General features: G+C 43.6%; 1 protein-coding gene and 1 long non-coding RNA gene across 2 annotated transcripts in view; one reads left to right on the top strand and one right to left on the bottom strand.

Annotated features, from left to right (window-relative positions):
- LOC147126660 (uncharacterized) overlaps positions 1 to 16,784 on the top strand; it is a 41,861-nt gene that overhangs the window by 19,179 nt on the left and 5,898 nt on the right. The gene's annotated exons all lie outside the window — the stretch shown is intronic.
- On the bottom strand, positions 1,990 to 12,705 carry dcn (decorin). The gene is made up of 8 exons (XM_086022453.1): positions 12,546 to 12,705; positions 7,165 to 7,403; positions 5,167 to 5,279; positions 4,416 to 4,629; positions 4,215 to 4,328; positions 4,039 to 4,132; positions 3,388 to 3,526; positions 1,990 to 2,712 (listed from the first exon to the last, which is right to left on the bottom strand). The coding sequence occupies exons 2-8, from the start codon at positions 7,379 to 7,381 to the stop codon at positions 2,512 to 2,514; spliced, it is 1,092 nt and encodes a 363-aa protein (XP_085878579.1). The 5' UTR covers positions 7,382 to 7,403; positions 12,546 to 12,705; the 3' UTR covers positions 1,990 to 2,511.

Here is a 16,784-nt window from a genome sequence, read left to right as displayed (position 1 = left end):
CCCAGGCTGACACATACACACACACACACTGAGTGAATAAGTGCACAGACGCTCCAATGGGACACACATGCTCCGACGGGGCTGTTCACAGGCCCAGGCACACACAGCATTAGCAAACATGGATATTCTGGGACGCCTTGGCACTGACACACTGAGTCCTCTAATAAACTCTCAGACAAGCAGCCAGACGCCACCTTCTGTCCCTGCCGTGCGGCCATGTGGTCACTGCAAGCCCTCGTGGGGGCACATGTGCCGCTCAAGCGCCGAAGAGAATCTCCACTAGTGATAAGATTTGAGGGGTTGGTTTAGATATTCCTAATGGGATTTGGTTAGGGATAAAGATTTTAACAACCGACGCCGTCAATCAGTGACACACTTGCTCAAGTTCAGGTTACGTTTGGTCATTTGAGCAATGTAAAAACCTTCTACGAGCATCGATTGACTGTGTGACCAAAGCAGATGGAAAAATATTTTTTTCCGTGCCTCTTGTCTCATGATTTTCACACATCAACCCAAAGCCCGCAGGACACGTGCTTAAAACTCTGCTTGCAGCCACCCTCTGAATTGTGGGTAATGAGCCTTGGGCGGGCAATTAGGCTTACGGGGCTTGACGACAGACAAATTGAGCATTTGTGTGTGTAGGTGTGTGTGTGAGTCAGAGAATAGAAGCAATGTGCCTAACTTCCACATGGGGGCAACAGACTGATGCATGAGGAAACCTCACCCACACCATAATATTCACCATCCCTAACATCTGTGTTTTTTTTTTAAGGCTTCATTGATTCTCATGAAAATATGTCAACTGTTTTAAGTGATAGAGAAAAGATGCTTCAGACAATGAGAACATTGTTTGGTGCAAAAAAAGATGTCACAAAAAACAAATATTTCACTTGAGTCCACAGTGACAGATGCCATCTGGTGGCTGAAGTTCACAGGGATATGTGGACTGTCATTTCTGGTCTGGTTTCTTGTAAACCATCTAGAGTTGGTTCGTGTCCCTGCGTTGACATGGAAACCAACATAACAATGTAAATACCTGAATAGGACTCCGCTCCTCCGGGCAACCCTTGTGCCTTGTCGTTGTCGGCCGTACCTGTTAGCCTACTTTAATTTACAAGGGAAAAAGGTGCTCATTCACCACCACAATCTTGATTGATGTCAGTAAGCCCATCTTGGTTTTACACCATCTCTAGATGGAGCCACCTTTCCAGGCCTGTTCCTCAAGACGAGGTCCTGGAAAAGGTACGTTTGATCCCAGCAGCCCGGTTGTCGGGGTAATGTTTTTACAGCTGTTGCGGCAGAAAATCGATGTCGATCTTCAACCGCAAAGGGCTTATTTGAAGCTAAACGCTTTGTCTCATCCACTGCGTTCCGCTCCATTTCTTTAACCTAAATATTCCCACAGTCTCTCGAGAGTTGTAAATCACAGAGGCCGAATGTGCTTCTTGCGTCAATATTTTTTTGTCTCGGACCATAAAAATGGTCACGTAAAGTTAGGCAGTGCAAAGGTGGTGTTTCCTGCTCGCTAGTGGACCAGGATGTGGTGTATTTCTGGAGTCGTGCATCTTCTTCTATGATGATCTTACCTTCTCTTTGGCCTTATTTCCCAGGAAGTGTTTGATGACGACAATGCACAGTTTCTGTCATTACAACCATCGCAAAGGTTTTCCATTAGTATTTTTATTCTTTTAGGACACCTTTAGCGGGAGCCTCCTGCTCTTAGAGATGAAGAGGAACACCTTTGTTGCTGATATATTAATTAAATGTTTAAGCTATGATAAGTGCTTGTGCCTTTTGTTTGCAATGAGAGGTTTTTATACAGCATTTATATACAGTGTCTATACATACAACATTCAGACCAATTTAGGGGTGCAGCGGGACACCCTTCTGTTGAAAACAAACAACGAAGTAGCAGGGAAAAGAACATTAGGAAGCGATTCCAGAAAAATAGCAGAATAAAAGCATGCATATAAATTTTTGGGCATGACATTTAAAACATATATGGTTTATTCTAATTTTAGAAAGGAACCTTGGTTCTCACTGGACAGCAAAAGTGGAAGAGGAGACGAGTAGTGAGCGTGAGGAAGTGATGGAAGTCACGCTTTCTTGAAAACAGAAATGATTGAAAACTTTCTCGGCTTTGCTGCCTGCTCCACAGGCCTCGTCTACAAACAAATTAATAACTGTCCCATATGATGCGCATGACTATGCTACAGTATGAGTGTGAGAATATATTACGGCTCTACCAATGATATACAGTGCGTGTTTGCTGCAAGCCGTTTTTACTACCAACCGAAGCCGAGCTGAATAACGGTAAAAAAAACAAAAAAAAAACAATGTAATAAAACAAAAATGTGCTTGAGGTCCATGTCCACCATCAGGAGAGAGTTGGGTCGGAAGGGTGACGGTCAGTTGTCAAACACACACTTTCACGCGCTCATTTACAAATGCACACTTCCTCTGTGGTGGTTGTGGTGGTAAAGGATGACGGGTGTTGGGGACGGAGCCTCTCTACTTCTTCCTGTAGTTGCCCAGCTGAATGGCGGAGCGGTCGAAGACACAACGGAAGGTGATGGGCTGCACTTCCCAGTAGGGAACGGGGTTGCTGAAGAGACTGATGCCCGAGTACATGGCCTTCTTTGTATTGAAGCCGGGAGGGCAGAAATCCTCCGTTCCCACCACACCAATCTTGTTGGCGTGGAGGTAGACCACCTGCAAGAAGGGATTGAATGAATTGCAACATATAACCGCTGTTTCAAAAGAATAATAACCACTCTAGAACTTAATCTGATGAGGATGCTGCACTGGAAACCAAGAAACTGGAAATTTCTGCATGTAACTTTTGTGCAAACTACCAGGACACTCAAGAATACCAGGGCCAAGCAAATCAAATGTGAATCAGTATTCCCTGAATAAAGAAAAATGCTGGCCAAGTTTCATGGTAATCAGTTCAGTCGTTTTCGCCAAATCTTAACCACTGACAAATGTTGCTCAAAACATCCCTGCTAGAGCACATACCTCAATTAAAGCTCACAGGGGTATTACAAAATGATTGTTGACACGCACACAATTACATGTAAATAAAAGATTTTGTGCAATCTCCCAAACTGGATGGTTTTGGAGCATTCTGAGCTATTTGGGTTCTCGCAAACGGAGTGACACATCCAATGATTGTCTTTTCATGACCATAAACTTTTTAAAATGAGAGAAAAGAAGTCACACACAACACAAGGCTGGAATGTTAGCGGTCTTCCTAATGAGCAGAGTAACTGGATCCATGTGCCTATGCTTATGGTTTCCCGTGCAGCTTTGATCAGAACAAACAAGCCATGTGTCATTGCTAATTATCTGGAACGGAATCATCGCAATCACAAGATCAAGTTTAACCTGGATGTATTTGTGGTCAGGCAGGCCGGGGGGTACGGTGGTCAGGGCGTTGTTGTCGAGATGGAGCTCCCGCAAGTGGGGGACATTCACGAGGGTACCGTTCTCCACCAGGCTGATCTCGTTATGGCTCAGGCCCAGCCTGTGGGGAACAAGTGACATCACCGTTTATTTCATTGTATTTTTATCATTAGTAGTACAGTAGCCAGACAGAAAATTAGGACATGGAAACTTAGTCTACCCACACCTGTCGTTGTTCCAATCCAAGATTTTGGTGTGACAAAATGGAAAGTGAAACTTTGTACTGGTGCTGTATCAAAGCTTTCTTTGTTCATTCCCAATTTTCCACAGGCTAATTTATGTCATTTGGACAGTACCACAACCATCGTTTTGCTTTGCCAAACTGGATTGAAGGAGATAAGAGATTTGAAAAGGATGAAAAGTCCCAAATCCTGTGTATCAAAAGTGTCATTCTTATGGCCTCCAGCAAGAAAAAAAAAGAAATCAAGAAATCAAAAGAAATAGTATGTATAACACTATAAATGTTTTTGCCCTACTTAATGATTTGAAGTTGAGGAACTATGAAGAAATCACATTATTTAAACATTCTATAATTTATATGGATAAACGAGAAAAACAAAACATTTGTAATACTTTGCCAGCTGCTTGAGGCCCTTCATACTCTCAGCAGTGACCTTGGAGATTTTGTTTCCATCCAGGTGGAGCTCAGAGAGTGAGCTGGGCAGACCTGTGCAAAAAAAAAAAAAAACCCATCACCACCAAGACATCATTGTTGAGGCTGAATAAATCATGTTAAATTGACGGGGTACCTTGGGGGATCTCTGTAATCTGAGTGTCCGCAATACGAATGTAGGAGACTCTCTTGAGGTCAGCGAAAGCCCCGGAATCGATCCCTGCACTCTTCAGGGGGTTGGATCCAAGCTCTGAGATGAGAAATTAATAATCAGAAGAATCTGGACAAGATTATGCTCTGTGGAATACACAATGGACATTTGTTTAATTTGATTTACCCATGACGATGACGTGGGACATTCCCTGGAAAGAGGCCTTCTTGATCTTGGTGATCTCGTTCTCATGGATGCGGAGTTCCTGCAGACTCTTGGGCATGTTGGCTGGCATCTCCTTCAGATGGTTCTTGGACAGGTAGAGTCGCTGCAGCTTGGTCAGGGGGGTGAGGGCCTTGGCATGGATGTTGCTGATCTTGTTGTTCACCAGGATCAGTGCCTGCGAATGGAAAAATATTGGAATCTATCTCCAATTGGTGCTCTGTTTCCAATCAGCACAACACTTTTGCATTGTAATTTGGAGCTATGGCATAACCAGAGGCCATAAATCAAGCCAGACCACAATGTTTTGCCAGGCCTACAACCATGTGTTCACATATCAAGCCGAGTTTCTCCCCAATATTGCGTTCCTGCAAGGTCACTGTAAACTTTTCCATGACATCCCCAGGCAGCTTATCAGTCGTCAGTACAAAGGGGGTGGGGGGGTGGCTGGGTTGTTCAAGTCCACACTGGCATTCGCCTCCTGCTATTCTATGCTTGTGTAAACAGACTAGAAGCAATGGGAGGAATGTGACCTGTTCCGAAGGGAGAACCAGATCTCAGAAATCGACACGTGAATAGTTTCCGTGCACCTGGCGACTGAGGGAGTGGCGATACCAGAGGATTCACCACTGTCCCACCTTCGCGAGAACCGGTGAATTTCTTCGTCGCCAGGTGTAAAGAAACTACAAGCGAATGCAGGTCCAAGGTCTCTTACGTGTAGCCCTTTGAGGTTCTTGAAGTCATTCTCCTTGATCTCAGTGATCTTGTTGTTCTGCAGGTCGAGCAGGGTGGTGTCGTCTGGGATGTCCTTGGGAACCTCCTTCAAACCTGGGGGAAAAAAAATCCACATTCTTCAAAAAAATATCCCAAATCTCACCAAAAGATTATTCAACGTGCATGTTCATCAGGATTCAAAATTCCTAGACCCCGCAATCATTTTTTATGGATATCGGTCGAGTCCACATAAGGCCCAAAAGGCAGGAACTTTGAAACCAGTGTTAACAACATACTGATGTTCCTAAGGGACCAAACAACAATACATATTCAGTGTTCTCCGAGGCACATATGGCAGGAAATGGAACTGGAAACAAATTTCCTGAGTGACATGCTTACACGGCAAGCTCAGGTTTTAGCATCACATGACTCTGGCCGTCCGAGCGTCTGGCAAAACCAACCCCTGTGCTCACGGCGAGAAATGTTTTGGAGGAGAGGCATCTGGCATTTGCCATCTGTGGCAACACGCAACGGGCTCATTTACATTTGAGGGGCGAATAAACAGTTTGTTTTTGAGGTCTGGTTTGAGGTTTGAGCTCCTCCGCCCATCCTTGCAGATTTGTTTTACATTAAACTGAAAAATGTTGCCTAATATAAAGGTTGTGTCACGCTTGTGTCTTGTAGAAAACGTCAAACTTTACGCAACACTTGAAATCTGGCAGCCAACGTTGTGTCGTGTATGACAAATTAGTAGGCGATTGACGTCCAGGAAATGGAGAGAAGTACTTTATGAGTCGGCCCAGCAGTTGAAAGTGACCATGAATCACACCGGTTGATGGCGAAGCCACGTCTGAATCACTACCAGCACGTTAAGCAAATTTCCTCACCACATCTGCGACTGCGATCATTTACAGCGACAGTGGATTACGACAATGGGAAGTTTCATGATCGATGAGTCTTTGGTCCGCAGCAAACTGCGCAGTCGGCAAACAACGACTCTTTGGAGTGTCTAATCGGGATTGTTTGGTTAGCTCAGCACTCACAATCTGTCGTGAAGTAAGAGATACTTTCAAATTCAGTCGTTTCTTTGTCAGGATATTGACAAAAGATCTGGGATTTGTTGCCCGCAATGTGCTCCTCAGATTGATTGCAGAAAGCAAGTTTTGCTATACAGTTTCCATGAGACAACTTAAGTACCTTTAACTGGAGTGGTACTCCCCCTAGAAGACCACTTGCGTCATTCCGCTAATTTGGTCAAAATTAAAGTCACCTGTCACCCCCGTGGTTGGCGTACCACTTTTAACAGTCACATGTTTCTAATCACCGTACAGGGAGCCTCCTGGCGGCTCCCCACTTCCTGTTATTACCATCGCCACGACGACGCAGCCACAGTGTTTTCATAACCCTCGCTAAGTGTCATTCGAACCTAACTGGGTATTGCTACCGTGGACTACGCGTGGAATGTTTATGTCGAACATGTTGGACAGCTGTGTGGTTTTATGGAGTCCAGCCATGGAGCTTCATCTCCAGGGAACGCTGATGGAATGGAACTCTGTTTGCTCATTATCGGAACATCTCAGTCAAAATTGTTGTCCGGCACTGGGTATTTTATGATCACCCACCCAGTTTGTCCATGACTCTCCGCTTAACCCTGAGACCTGAGCATCCCTTCCTTTTTAAACAAAAGAGGAAAGAGGGCCTTTTCTTGTCTTGTGTATATTCTCTACGTCAAATTACACAAACATGGAAGATAGCATTAGGGTAAACTGTTGTGACTGTGTGGAGAGTAATTGCGGTCTTTGAGTGGTCTTGTAGAAGATCATTTGGGCTTCATTAAAATTTGACAGTTGAGGTTTTTCCTCCGGTCCAGGCTTATCAGTAACACAGTTTCCCCCAGGTGCATTAAGACTGTGACATGCTGCTGTTTCAGTATGGAAACTCCCTAACACCAGGATTTTTACCCTAACACCAGGAACTTTACTCAATCTGGTGGTCTTACCGAGGTCGGAACACTGGACCACACGCAGGTGGCACTGGCAGCGGAATGGGCACTTGGGTCCTTCGAGGTACAACGTGGTTTCGTCCACCTGTCTGGGCAACTCGGGCAGACCGGAGCCGGGCTCGTCCTCCATCATAAAGTCCAGGAAGCCGGATTGGCGGAAGGGAAGCGCCCAGCAGGCGGTGACCAGGAGCAGAGAGAGACAGGCCGACCTCATGGTGCTGCTAGTGGAGGGGAGCCTGCAGAAAAAGGGACCAAATGTCACTGGATGTCTTCAACTTGGAAAAGGAATCTGACTAGAGAGTCCGCTATAGAAGACAAAACAGTTGAAGGTAGATGATGGTGATGTTGAAGGATCAAGGTCATATGTGGTGGTTGCCGGTTTTACATGCAGACGTTTTTGTCCTCCCGATCGAAATCATTCCGACTGAACATTTCTGGTCAACTATTTACATGTGACGTGATCTATTCTCATCTACCGTTTACATACGCCGCTACTAAGGATGTGCATCTTAGTGATAAGCTAATAAAAATGTGTAATTATTTGCTTTTGACTGCCATCTTTCGCGATTCTACTGTTTATATGCTCGTAAATGCGACACACATTCACTGACCTTTCTCAGCGCCAGGACCTGCCAATCTTCTTGCCATGCTTTGTAGCTTTTGTAAGCTCCGTAATGAAAGGGCACACATGAGCCGCATGCGGCTAACAAGTGATTTGGCGCAACTGCTCGGAAATGGCGGAAAACGAAGCAACGTTTGCCACCGATTGACTGTTTATGCACTCGTATAATCCGACAGTATCGCTTGAAAGTGTGAATTCTGTCAATTTCGAGACGGAGTTATGCGAGGCCGCATGGACGACTGCTCGACCCGAGCCGTAATGATAACCCTCCTCCACCAAAAATTCCACAATCCCAGTCTCCGGCCGCTTCCATTTAACCGAGAATGACCCGCGTGAGATTACTAATCTCTTTATTGTAAATGAAACCCCCGTAGGTTTATATTGCTGCACTTTCCAGCATGTTTGCCATGTTGTCTCTTGTTAGTTGCAACAAAGACTTTTTGTCTGGGCTTCATAAAATCCAGAGGACATGTTGTTCCACTCTTGTCGCAAGCTGAGTCATCTTGGCCATGTCAAGCGCTCTTATCTCAAGCAAAGTACAAATTCAGCAAAAAAAAAAACAACCCAAAGACATCTTGTCTGCACACATGGTGGGCCAAGTTCTCTACAGATGCCTTTAGGTTGTTTGTTTAGGGCGAGGTCCTTCGTTGGAAATGTTCATTGTTGGGATTGGACGCACATCTGGCAGCGCGCTAGGCCTCCAAGCATTTCCGACGATGCGCGTGGAATAACAGCTTTCACCGTTAATTAGTCAACCACGTCTCCTGCCTCTGACCCGCGACATCCATGCACCCCATCAACCTTTTCGCCCCCGTAAAGTTTTCATCAGCCTCTGCCAGACAGCCAGTTTTCCACAGCAGCTAATCCCCTCCGTAAAACAAGAGAGACTGCACAATCTGACACTTGGTTTATCTTTTTAAACCGCGCACCATTTCCCCCCCAAAATCCACACAGCTCATTTCTTTGTTTTGTCAGTTTGATTTGATGGAACATGGATTCTTTTTTTTGGGAGTTTGGATGTTTTTCACACTTTCACTGATCTAAAGGCGAATTGCTTTTATTATTTTTTTTTTTTCTGACAAACGACTGACAAAAAAAAAAGAAATGGCGCAACCCTTCCCAGAAAATGTAACAGCTCATTTTTCACGTTGAAATGGGTGTCTAAAACTTGATACATGATACAAAATATTGATTGGTTTATTTGGCAATATCCTAACAGAGATGGCGCACCTCCACACTCTTCCCGAAAAACCAATAATTATTGGCAATATTTTACTTTTAATTTTAAGATTTACGTGACTAAACACGATGACTTATTGGCTTTGTTCAACTTGTTTTTCAGTGTGTGATCACACACCACCACCCACCACAGGTCTTGTATCATAATTTACCCCAAAAAAATCTCCCCATTACCATTTTTTCAAAAACAAGGGAGTGGATGTGCCAACTCTGTCATGATTTGTAAGTGGGCGATCAAACCTTGTAAAGAGAAGTAAGAATTTGCTGATAATGGTTTGGCAATATCCAACATGGTGCACCCCCCCACCCCCCTCAGAAAATATGTCAAGTGAAAAGGCATCATGTTTAATAATGTAAACAAAACTAAAAGGACTGACTCCATCTCTGTCGGGAACAGACTATCCGAACAGGCTGACAGGATGTATAATATCACAATAGACTTGGTGAAGCAGCACGTGGCTCATTGTTATTTTTGAACACCCTTCTCCTTGCAACTGTAAGCAATTGTCTTTGTCATCACAAGGCCACTCGATCTTCAGTGTAAGCGCTGCCGTGCTAGTCAGAAGACCTTGCGCGCCGATTTCTCAATTGCTCTATACAATTTCTCCTCTTCCTTGCCACGAATAAACTACAACAACATGAGACGACCTGCTGCGCCTTCAGGCGTCGACCTCCTTTTCCACCACTGCGTCCGCAGCTCTAGAGGGATGATGCTCTCGCGGAGAATCCGCTGATAGCAGGACACGTGTCAAAACGTGCCGCAACACGTCTCCCCCTCAAACACTTCTTATCTGCACCTCAAAGGAAAATGTAGCTTTCTTCCCAACCCCCCTTTAAAAAAAACAAAAAACAAAACGGTGTTTATGTTTTGTCTCCCTTCCAGTGAGTGAGAAGGATATTTTTGCAGAGATGATTGCCGATCATTTTTCATGGCATTCCTTTTTAAATAGGGTTGTAATATTTCCCAGCTGTGACTTTGTGCGCGTGTGTGGCAGGTACTGCAGGGACTTACCATGGGGAGGATTTAGCTGTTTTTAAACATGCTTTTTGGTTGAGTCATCACGACTTCTAAAATGTCCATCTAATCCTCCAAGTGGTGAGAGGGCGAATTAACTCTTAGCTAAGGCCAACCCATACTGTGTTGTGCACCCCCTTATAAACAGCCCCGACATAAATGGCGCAGCCCCTCTACCCTGTAAGTACATTTTTGAAAAACAACAGACCCATTTCAAGTCATCATGGAACAAATTTTTACTCTTGAACTCATTCACTGCCAGACATTTTCAGACCCTCTTTGACCCTAAAAAAAAATTTGAAAAAAATATATGAATAAATTCCTGGGATTGAATGGCTGGACTGTGGAAAGACGAATGGATTCGTCTTTGGCAGTGGATGAGTTAAAAACAAAAAGATGGTATTAGAATATTTATCGATTCAGTACCAACTATGTATCAGTGATACTGATATTGATTTTCTTGGTAATCAAGGTAGACTTTCCCCAACTCTTTGCCTTTAGGGTGCTTCTTTGGTGGTGTGATGCTGCAAGATTTTGCATTGATTAGATTAGAAGTACATACAAGGCCTGTAGCAGCGGTATCATTTTTTTTTTTTTTTTAAAGAATTACCGTGGATAAACGACAAGCCACACTGCATGATTTGGTATCGTTCCCATAACAAGTAAATACCAATATTTTTTTGGTGAAATCACACAGAATTTTCATGAAACTGAAATATCAGTCCTATTAGACTAGTATCGATCAATACCAATGTTGCTATCGATATTTGGGTAGAGTTGGGTAACTGGTTGATATTGTGTAATAGTCATGTTGTTTCTGTGCATGGACTTCATCAAAATTTGGCACCCATAATGGAAATATATCTCTGTTCTTAAAAGAAGATTGATATGTTAATGTATGACCAAGAAACCAAGGCTTCCTCCAAGTCAGTCCCATCCCCCCTTCATGGCAGCCTCCCCACCCCAAACGTGGCCCCGGCACTCCTAATGAATCCCAGACAGGAAGCGGAGCAGGCTCACGTAATTTTCCCTCCATTTGCGTTTGCGTCCTTTTCCCAGCTTAGAGTCGATTTTCGACAACGCCGGAGGAGGCCATATTGTCCCTGCGTTGACAGTATTCTCAAGACCGTGGGACATTTAAAACACATGTCCCTTTTAACCCCCCCGACCCCAAGCCTCCTCATCCTCCTCCTACGCGGTTGTGATGAAAATTTTCTGGCAGAGCGCCCAACCACGGATTTCTGACTTATCAGGAGATTTCGCAAGAGAGAACATGTGCAAACACTCAAGAATGAGCGAGCAAGACTCCCCTTTATAAAACAATAGATTCAACCATTATTGGGATTTTTTTTTTTTTTTTTTTTTTCATATGTTCGACCGTGTTTCTGCCACCGCCCGGTTCCTTCCCCCCAGCCCCCCCCCCCCCCCCCGTCGCTTCCTCCACTGTTTGATCCTTCTAACCAGAAAGACATGTGCAACTTGCATTGTTCTTTAGCTTTTGGACTCCAGATGGAAAAGAAGAGCCCAAAATCTCCTCTGCACAAAACTTCCATTCACTCATGGTTGCTTTAAATGTTAAACATCTGCTTGGCTCCGCGCTGATTGTCCTCCGAGCCCAGATTTTCATCACTTTTGTCTCCCTTTTTTTTTTTTTTTTTTTTTTTCCATCGCAGCTGAGTCCTATTAGTTCTTTTTGCTGCTGGCAAAGAGGATGTAATGAGTTAGCTGAGCCCTCCTCTCAATGATAGAGGATGGAAGATGTGCAATTATAGGATTAATGGCAGGTACGATGTTTATTTTTTTTCATCTTGCCTTCAAAGCCTTTGAACTGCCCCCCAAGCAATTTGGCTCCTGCAGAGAAGCGGTGGGTAGGAGGAGGTTTTTTTTTTTTTTTTTTTTTTTTTCTTTTTTTTTGGACAGATAAGGGGTTTGCTGCTCAAAAACAAGCCACCATTAATATAAATGGGGTGAATCATCACAGAGCAATGCTTGTTTTTCCCCTCATCTAAGCAGCAAATCCAAACATTTTCCCAACACAAATGACAATGAACACCCCCCCCCCCCCCACCGGAGTCCAGTTCTCTCTGTGTAAACACAAAAAAATTAGATTTTCGAGCCGTCGCCACGCAGGAATGCAGGAGGTTCCACATGGGCTCCATCCAAACAATCAATCGGCCAAGTGTCAAAACAGTCCACTTGGCTACAAAAAAGGCAGGGAAAAGGCTGAACTGGATGAACAAAAGGCCAAAGGGGGGCGAGTGAGAGAACCAACATCAACAGGCACCCACCACACCCCCTTTATCCCAGCAAAAGGGTGCCTGAGTGGAATTCCAAGTGGGAATCAGAAAAGCTCGCAAAAGACATGGAAAACGAATATACATAAAATGACATCATCCAAAAAGCATTGCACATCCGACCCGATTACTTTCCAGCACTTTACCCCACCCGACATACAATTCCCATCATTCTCCCCCCATAAGTGAAAAGGATGCAGCAACCAACCTGTTCCCGGGAGAAGCTGAAGGTAAAGAGCAGAGGCTGGGACTCCCCGAAGAGGAGAAAAAAAAAAAAAAAAAAAAAAGAAAAAAAAAAATCCAGGCGAATTTGTTTTTTCGGGGGGGGGGGATGAGGAGTGAAAAGCGGCTGCTCGGGCCTTTGGCGTAATTGGACTCGGGAGCGCTCGACAGCGGAGATCAAGCAGGTGTGCTCTGTCACAACGAGGGGAGGGGAGAGAGACACAGGGAGAAGAGAGAGAGGAGAAAGCAAGAGGAGGGAGGGCGAAGACCCGAAACAATTGGTGGAGGCCAGGCAGCGAAAACAGCTGGAAAGGGAAGAAGAAGGAGGGGAAGAAAGGGAGAGTGGAGCAGTGATTCAGCTGGCAAGCGTTGGGACATCTGGAAATGATAGGGGGGGGAACTTGAAAACTCCTTCACTTTATTCTCATTAACACACTCCTGCCTAATTTATTCCCACCTATTTAGAACTCCGATCATAAGCGATCATATGGGACCACATCATCACTGATTTGGTTCACCAATTGTGATGGAAATGTTTGTGTGTTTTGGTGACAGACCAAGGAAGATAAGCTATGGCATGAGGGTCTGCGCATTTTGAGGGTTATCCCGCCCTCAAAATGTCCAAAAACTGTCAGGGTTTTGCAAGACATTTGCTATAGAGGTATAGCATGACTTGACCCACAAAAAAAGTCTCATAAACCCTTCCCCAAAAACACTACAAGAGGTCTGCCATTTTGATCTAAAGACGTAGGTTTGGTTTAGTACCACCCTCTTGTACTTATCAAAATTCATCCTCCAAAGTAATTTTTACATAGCAATGTAAACTTTGGGAGCTGTAGCTTTCATGAGTAGAGCCACAAAAAAAAGTCTTGAGAACCCATTCCCGAAAACCGATAGGAAGTTTAAAATGGTCACTTAGGCTCATGAGCACTCTCTAGAATGATATTTTCTTCTTTTTCATTCAGCCCACAAAACCAGTTTCAAATAGCATCTGTGAGATTTGGTAGATGTCTATCATGAGTTGACCCACAAAAAAACCCCTCAAAAAGCCTTACTTTAAAAGACACAAGGAGTCCTCTAATAAATTGATTTGAATCAGCAACTTTGACTCAGCAGCACCCACTAATATATATATTTTTTTTATTCAACCCCTGAAGCCAGTTTTACATAGGAATGTGAAATTAGATTTACTGTACCAATCATAAGTAGGCCCACAAAAAAAGATTCGCCATTTCCCATTTTGGCCGCAGCGTCTCTTTTCGGTCGTTTTGATCATTTCCAGGGGACCTTCGAAAGTGGAATCTGCTTAGGTCAATCAATTTCTTCGTGGTCTTTATACACGCTTTGAGTTTGAGTTAATTTCCCAGGATTAAAAGCATCAGATAGTAAAGGAGCAGGTTTGATCCTGTCTGGTCCTTCAGTGTGGCGCCCCTTAACAACAATCAGCACACACACACACACACACACACACAAGGCAAAGGGCAGACCACACACACATGGAAGCCCCAAATGTGTTTGAAAGGCTCCATTTGAGCTCATTTGACACCAGACAATGGCCAAAGCAAAAGCCCATTTTGTCGCCTGGGTTTGAATTCAAAGCTTTAAAGTTCAGATTGAGTCCACCGGAGGGAGGAAATGAAGTATTAGAACAAGATTGTGTGGCAAATGTGAAAATAACGGTATCAGTTGAGGAAGGCTTTTTTTTTTGGGATCCGTCAATCTGTGGGCACATCATGGTAGTGGCTCAGTAGTAATAGAGAATTACGAGGAAATATAGAAGTATTTCGCTGGTTTAAATGTGTTCCTGGGAGTGTTTTTGCTAATCCATTGCCCAGACTATGAAGAACGCGGGAGATTGTTATGATGTGTAGGAAACAACCGGGACTTAATTCAGTTTCCCCCAAATTTTGGTACACTAAGCCCATTGTTAGTGCCAGTTTCACTTTGCAACAAAAACTTTGCTAAACATGTCTATCAAAATGAATTCCACCCCCAAAAAAAATCAAGAAATCATGCCTGAAAAGACACAGCGTGTCGACGGAGCAAGGTCAGCTTCACAATGTCGTGTTGAGTTCGAGTGCAAGAAAAAAAAAAAATCACAAAAAGCCATGCTTTTAAAAAAAAAAACAGGAAGCCTATCATTTTGCTTTGAAGTGGCCATTTTAAGATACTTTTGAAGAAATACGAAATAGAGGCTTTGACTAGGAGCTTAGTTGTTCAGAAATGTTGTTTGATAGAGGTGAAAGGTCAACACGAGCTCAATTTTTCCACCAAAAATCTTGTATTCGAGCGCATAAGCCGTACTGATGTGTTGACGCAGGCATTTTTTCTGACATCGCGGATTGCACCTGAAATGAAAATAAGCCGCCGGTATGAAAATCAAATTGTTTACTTCAGTCACTGTTTCCACCATTATTCCTCCATAGGCCTGGACTTTTTATTTATTTATTTTTTTTAATATTCATACTAGCGGAAATATTTCAAGAATGAGAGTTGGGAGTGTGCAAGTAAATCCCAGTCTGGGATCTTAAGTCATTTTGCAGGAGCAGGAACAAAGTTTCCCCCCATTTTTCTGACCGGCTGTATCTGGGCTAATGGAATCAACAGATCGCGCACATGCACACGCACACACACGGGGGCCCTGTGGGAAATGACCTTTGTGGGCCGATGCAAACTAATCTGGCCATTGACGCGTATTCATGTGATAATGATGCTTCACTGGAGGAAGTTTGCTTCACTGTTTGCACTGTTTTCTTTCGTAACACGCACACACACACTCACAAACACTCAGTGGTCGCTCATTAGGGCAAAGTGACGTCCATTCGCTGCAATTAGTGGCTCATTTAAAGATGTTTTATTCCCATTTGAATTTCTGACTAACACAGAAGTGCAAGTGCAGATACTTTAAGGACTGATTCGTTTCGTTTGAAAATTTGTGTGGCTTGTTTTTAGGAAGAAAGAATGACTCGTCAAAGTATTGCCGATTATCCGCTACCACGTAATCTATGCTAGTTTTGTTAGCATTGTGTGTGAGCATTAGGCTAGTGGTCTTTTTCGTAAGTTATTTAGTTGCGTTCACGATCGGCTGCCTCCATTAACTGGAGAGAAAAACGCGTCAGATTGGTTGATGAGCCGCACGCCGCTTCACCGAGACATTCGGATCAGATTCTAGCGGCTTGTTTCCATTGCGATGGCTGCTCCGGTTCACTCTCGCCGTTTAGGGAATCTCGCATCCAAGTCTGTGCCGTCTCCTGGGTAACCGGCCAAGGGAACATTTCCGTCGCGGCAAAAGAGCCGGGATATGCTAATGTCGGCAAACATAGCTGCCTGCCAGCCTGCCAGCCTGCCCTACGACTCAATTAATTGTGATTTGTTGGATTTACAAGTTATTACACCAAGGAGCTTAAGCGGCAACAGTTAGAAGAAGAATCAAATCGCAGGCCAAGCGTGGCTGTATTCATGCTAATATTACGAGCGTTGGAGCGCCGGTTTGATGTGACGACGCAGTTTTTCCAACTGGGAAGCGGGATCAAGCTCTTGATAAGAAGAAAGGCGGCGTTTCGGGGTTGGATGGAACAAATACGTGCTGAGGTCAGCACTTTGTGTTTAGAAGTCAGACAGGTAAGAGGGGGACTGTGAACGCATTCTGGAGCTAATTAAGCTCTCCGTTGGTTTGATATCGTCAATCATTTCTAGGAGGACGTGTTGAAATGTTAAAGTGTAGTGGGTTGGTGTTTCCGAGCTTGTTAAAGTGCTTGGATGAGCTCCACATCACAACGGTGGCTTTTCTTCAAAAACGGTTTATTTTTCGAATTAGAGGCCTGACAAAATACACTACATGTGTATATATATGACCACAACCACAACCAGTGATTAAACTAAGTGCCAGAGACAACCAACTTCCATATACTTACACCATGATGGGAACAAATCGTTTTTTAGTTCATTAATATGGAATTCAATGGAATAAAATTATTAAATTTTTAATAACATGGAAAATGCAAATTTAATATGTACTCTATTTTTTTTTAAAGTATGAACGAATGAAAAAAAAAAATTCAAATGTATTAAATGTCACCTAATTTTAATCTTGAATTGATATTTAAATTAAGATTTGGTAGCTTTGAATATTTATCTATTTTTGTTTTTAAACATGTAAGAAATACAATTATGATCATAATGTAAATGTATGTTTTCATTTGTTTTATTTAAAATATACACAATG

The sequence above is a fragment of the Filicampus tigris genome, chromosome 22 (genome assembly GCF_054856515.1).
Source record: "Filicampus tigris isolate MCC_2025a chromosome 22, RoL_Ftig_1.0, whole genome shotgun sequence".
In the NCBI taxonomy this organism is placed as follows: domain Eukaryota; kingdom Metazoa; phylum Chordata; class Actinopteri; order Syngnathiformes; family Syngnathidae; genus Filicampus; species Filicampus tigris.
The sequence above is the reverse complement of the archived record's forward strand: the minus strand, read 5'-3'. Positions and strand labels throughout refer to the sequence as shown.

Bases quoted from the DNA above. Each gene is read 5' to 3' on its own strand.
- dcn (XM_086022453.1), bottom strand. From the start codon at position 7,381: ATGAGGTCGGCCTGTCTCTCTCTGCTCCTGGTCACCGCCTGCTGGGCG. The intron at 4,329-4,415 runs GTAAATCAAATT...TTCTCATCTCAG, and splicing joins GTCCCACGTCATCGTCATGG to AGCTTGGATCCAACCCCCTG. The intron at 2,713-3,387 runs GTTAAACTTGAT...CCCTTCTTGCAG, and splicing joins CTGACCACAAATACATCCAG to GTGGTCTACCTCCACGCCAA.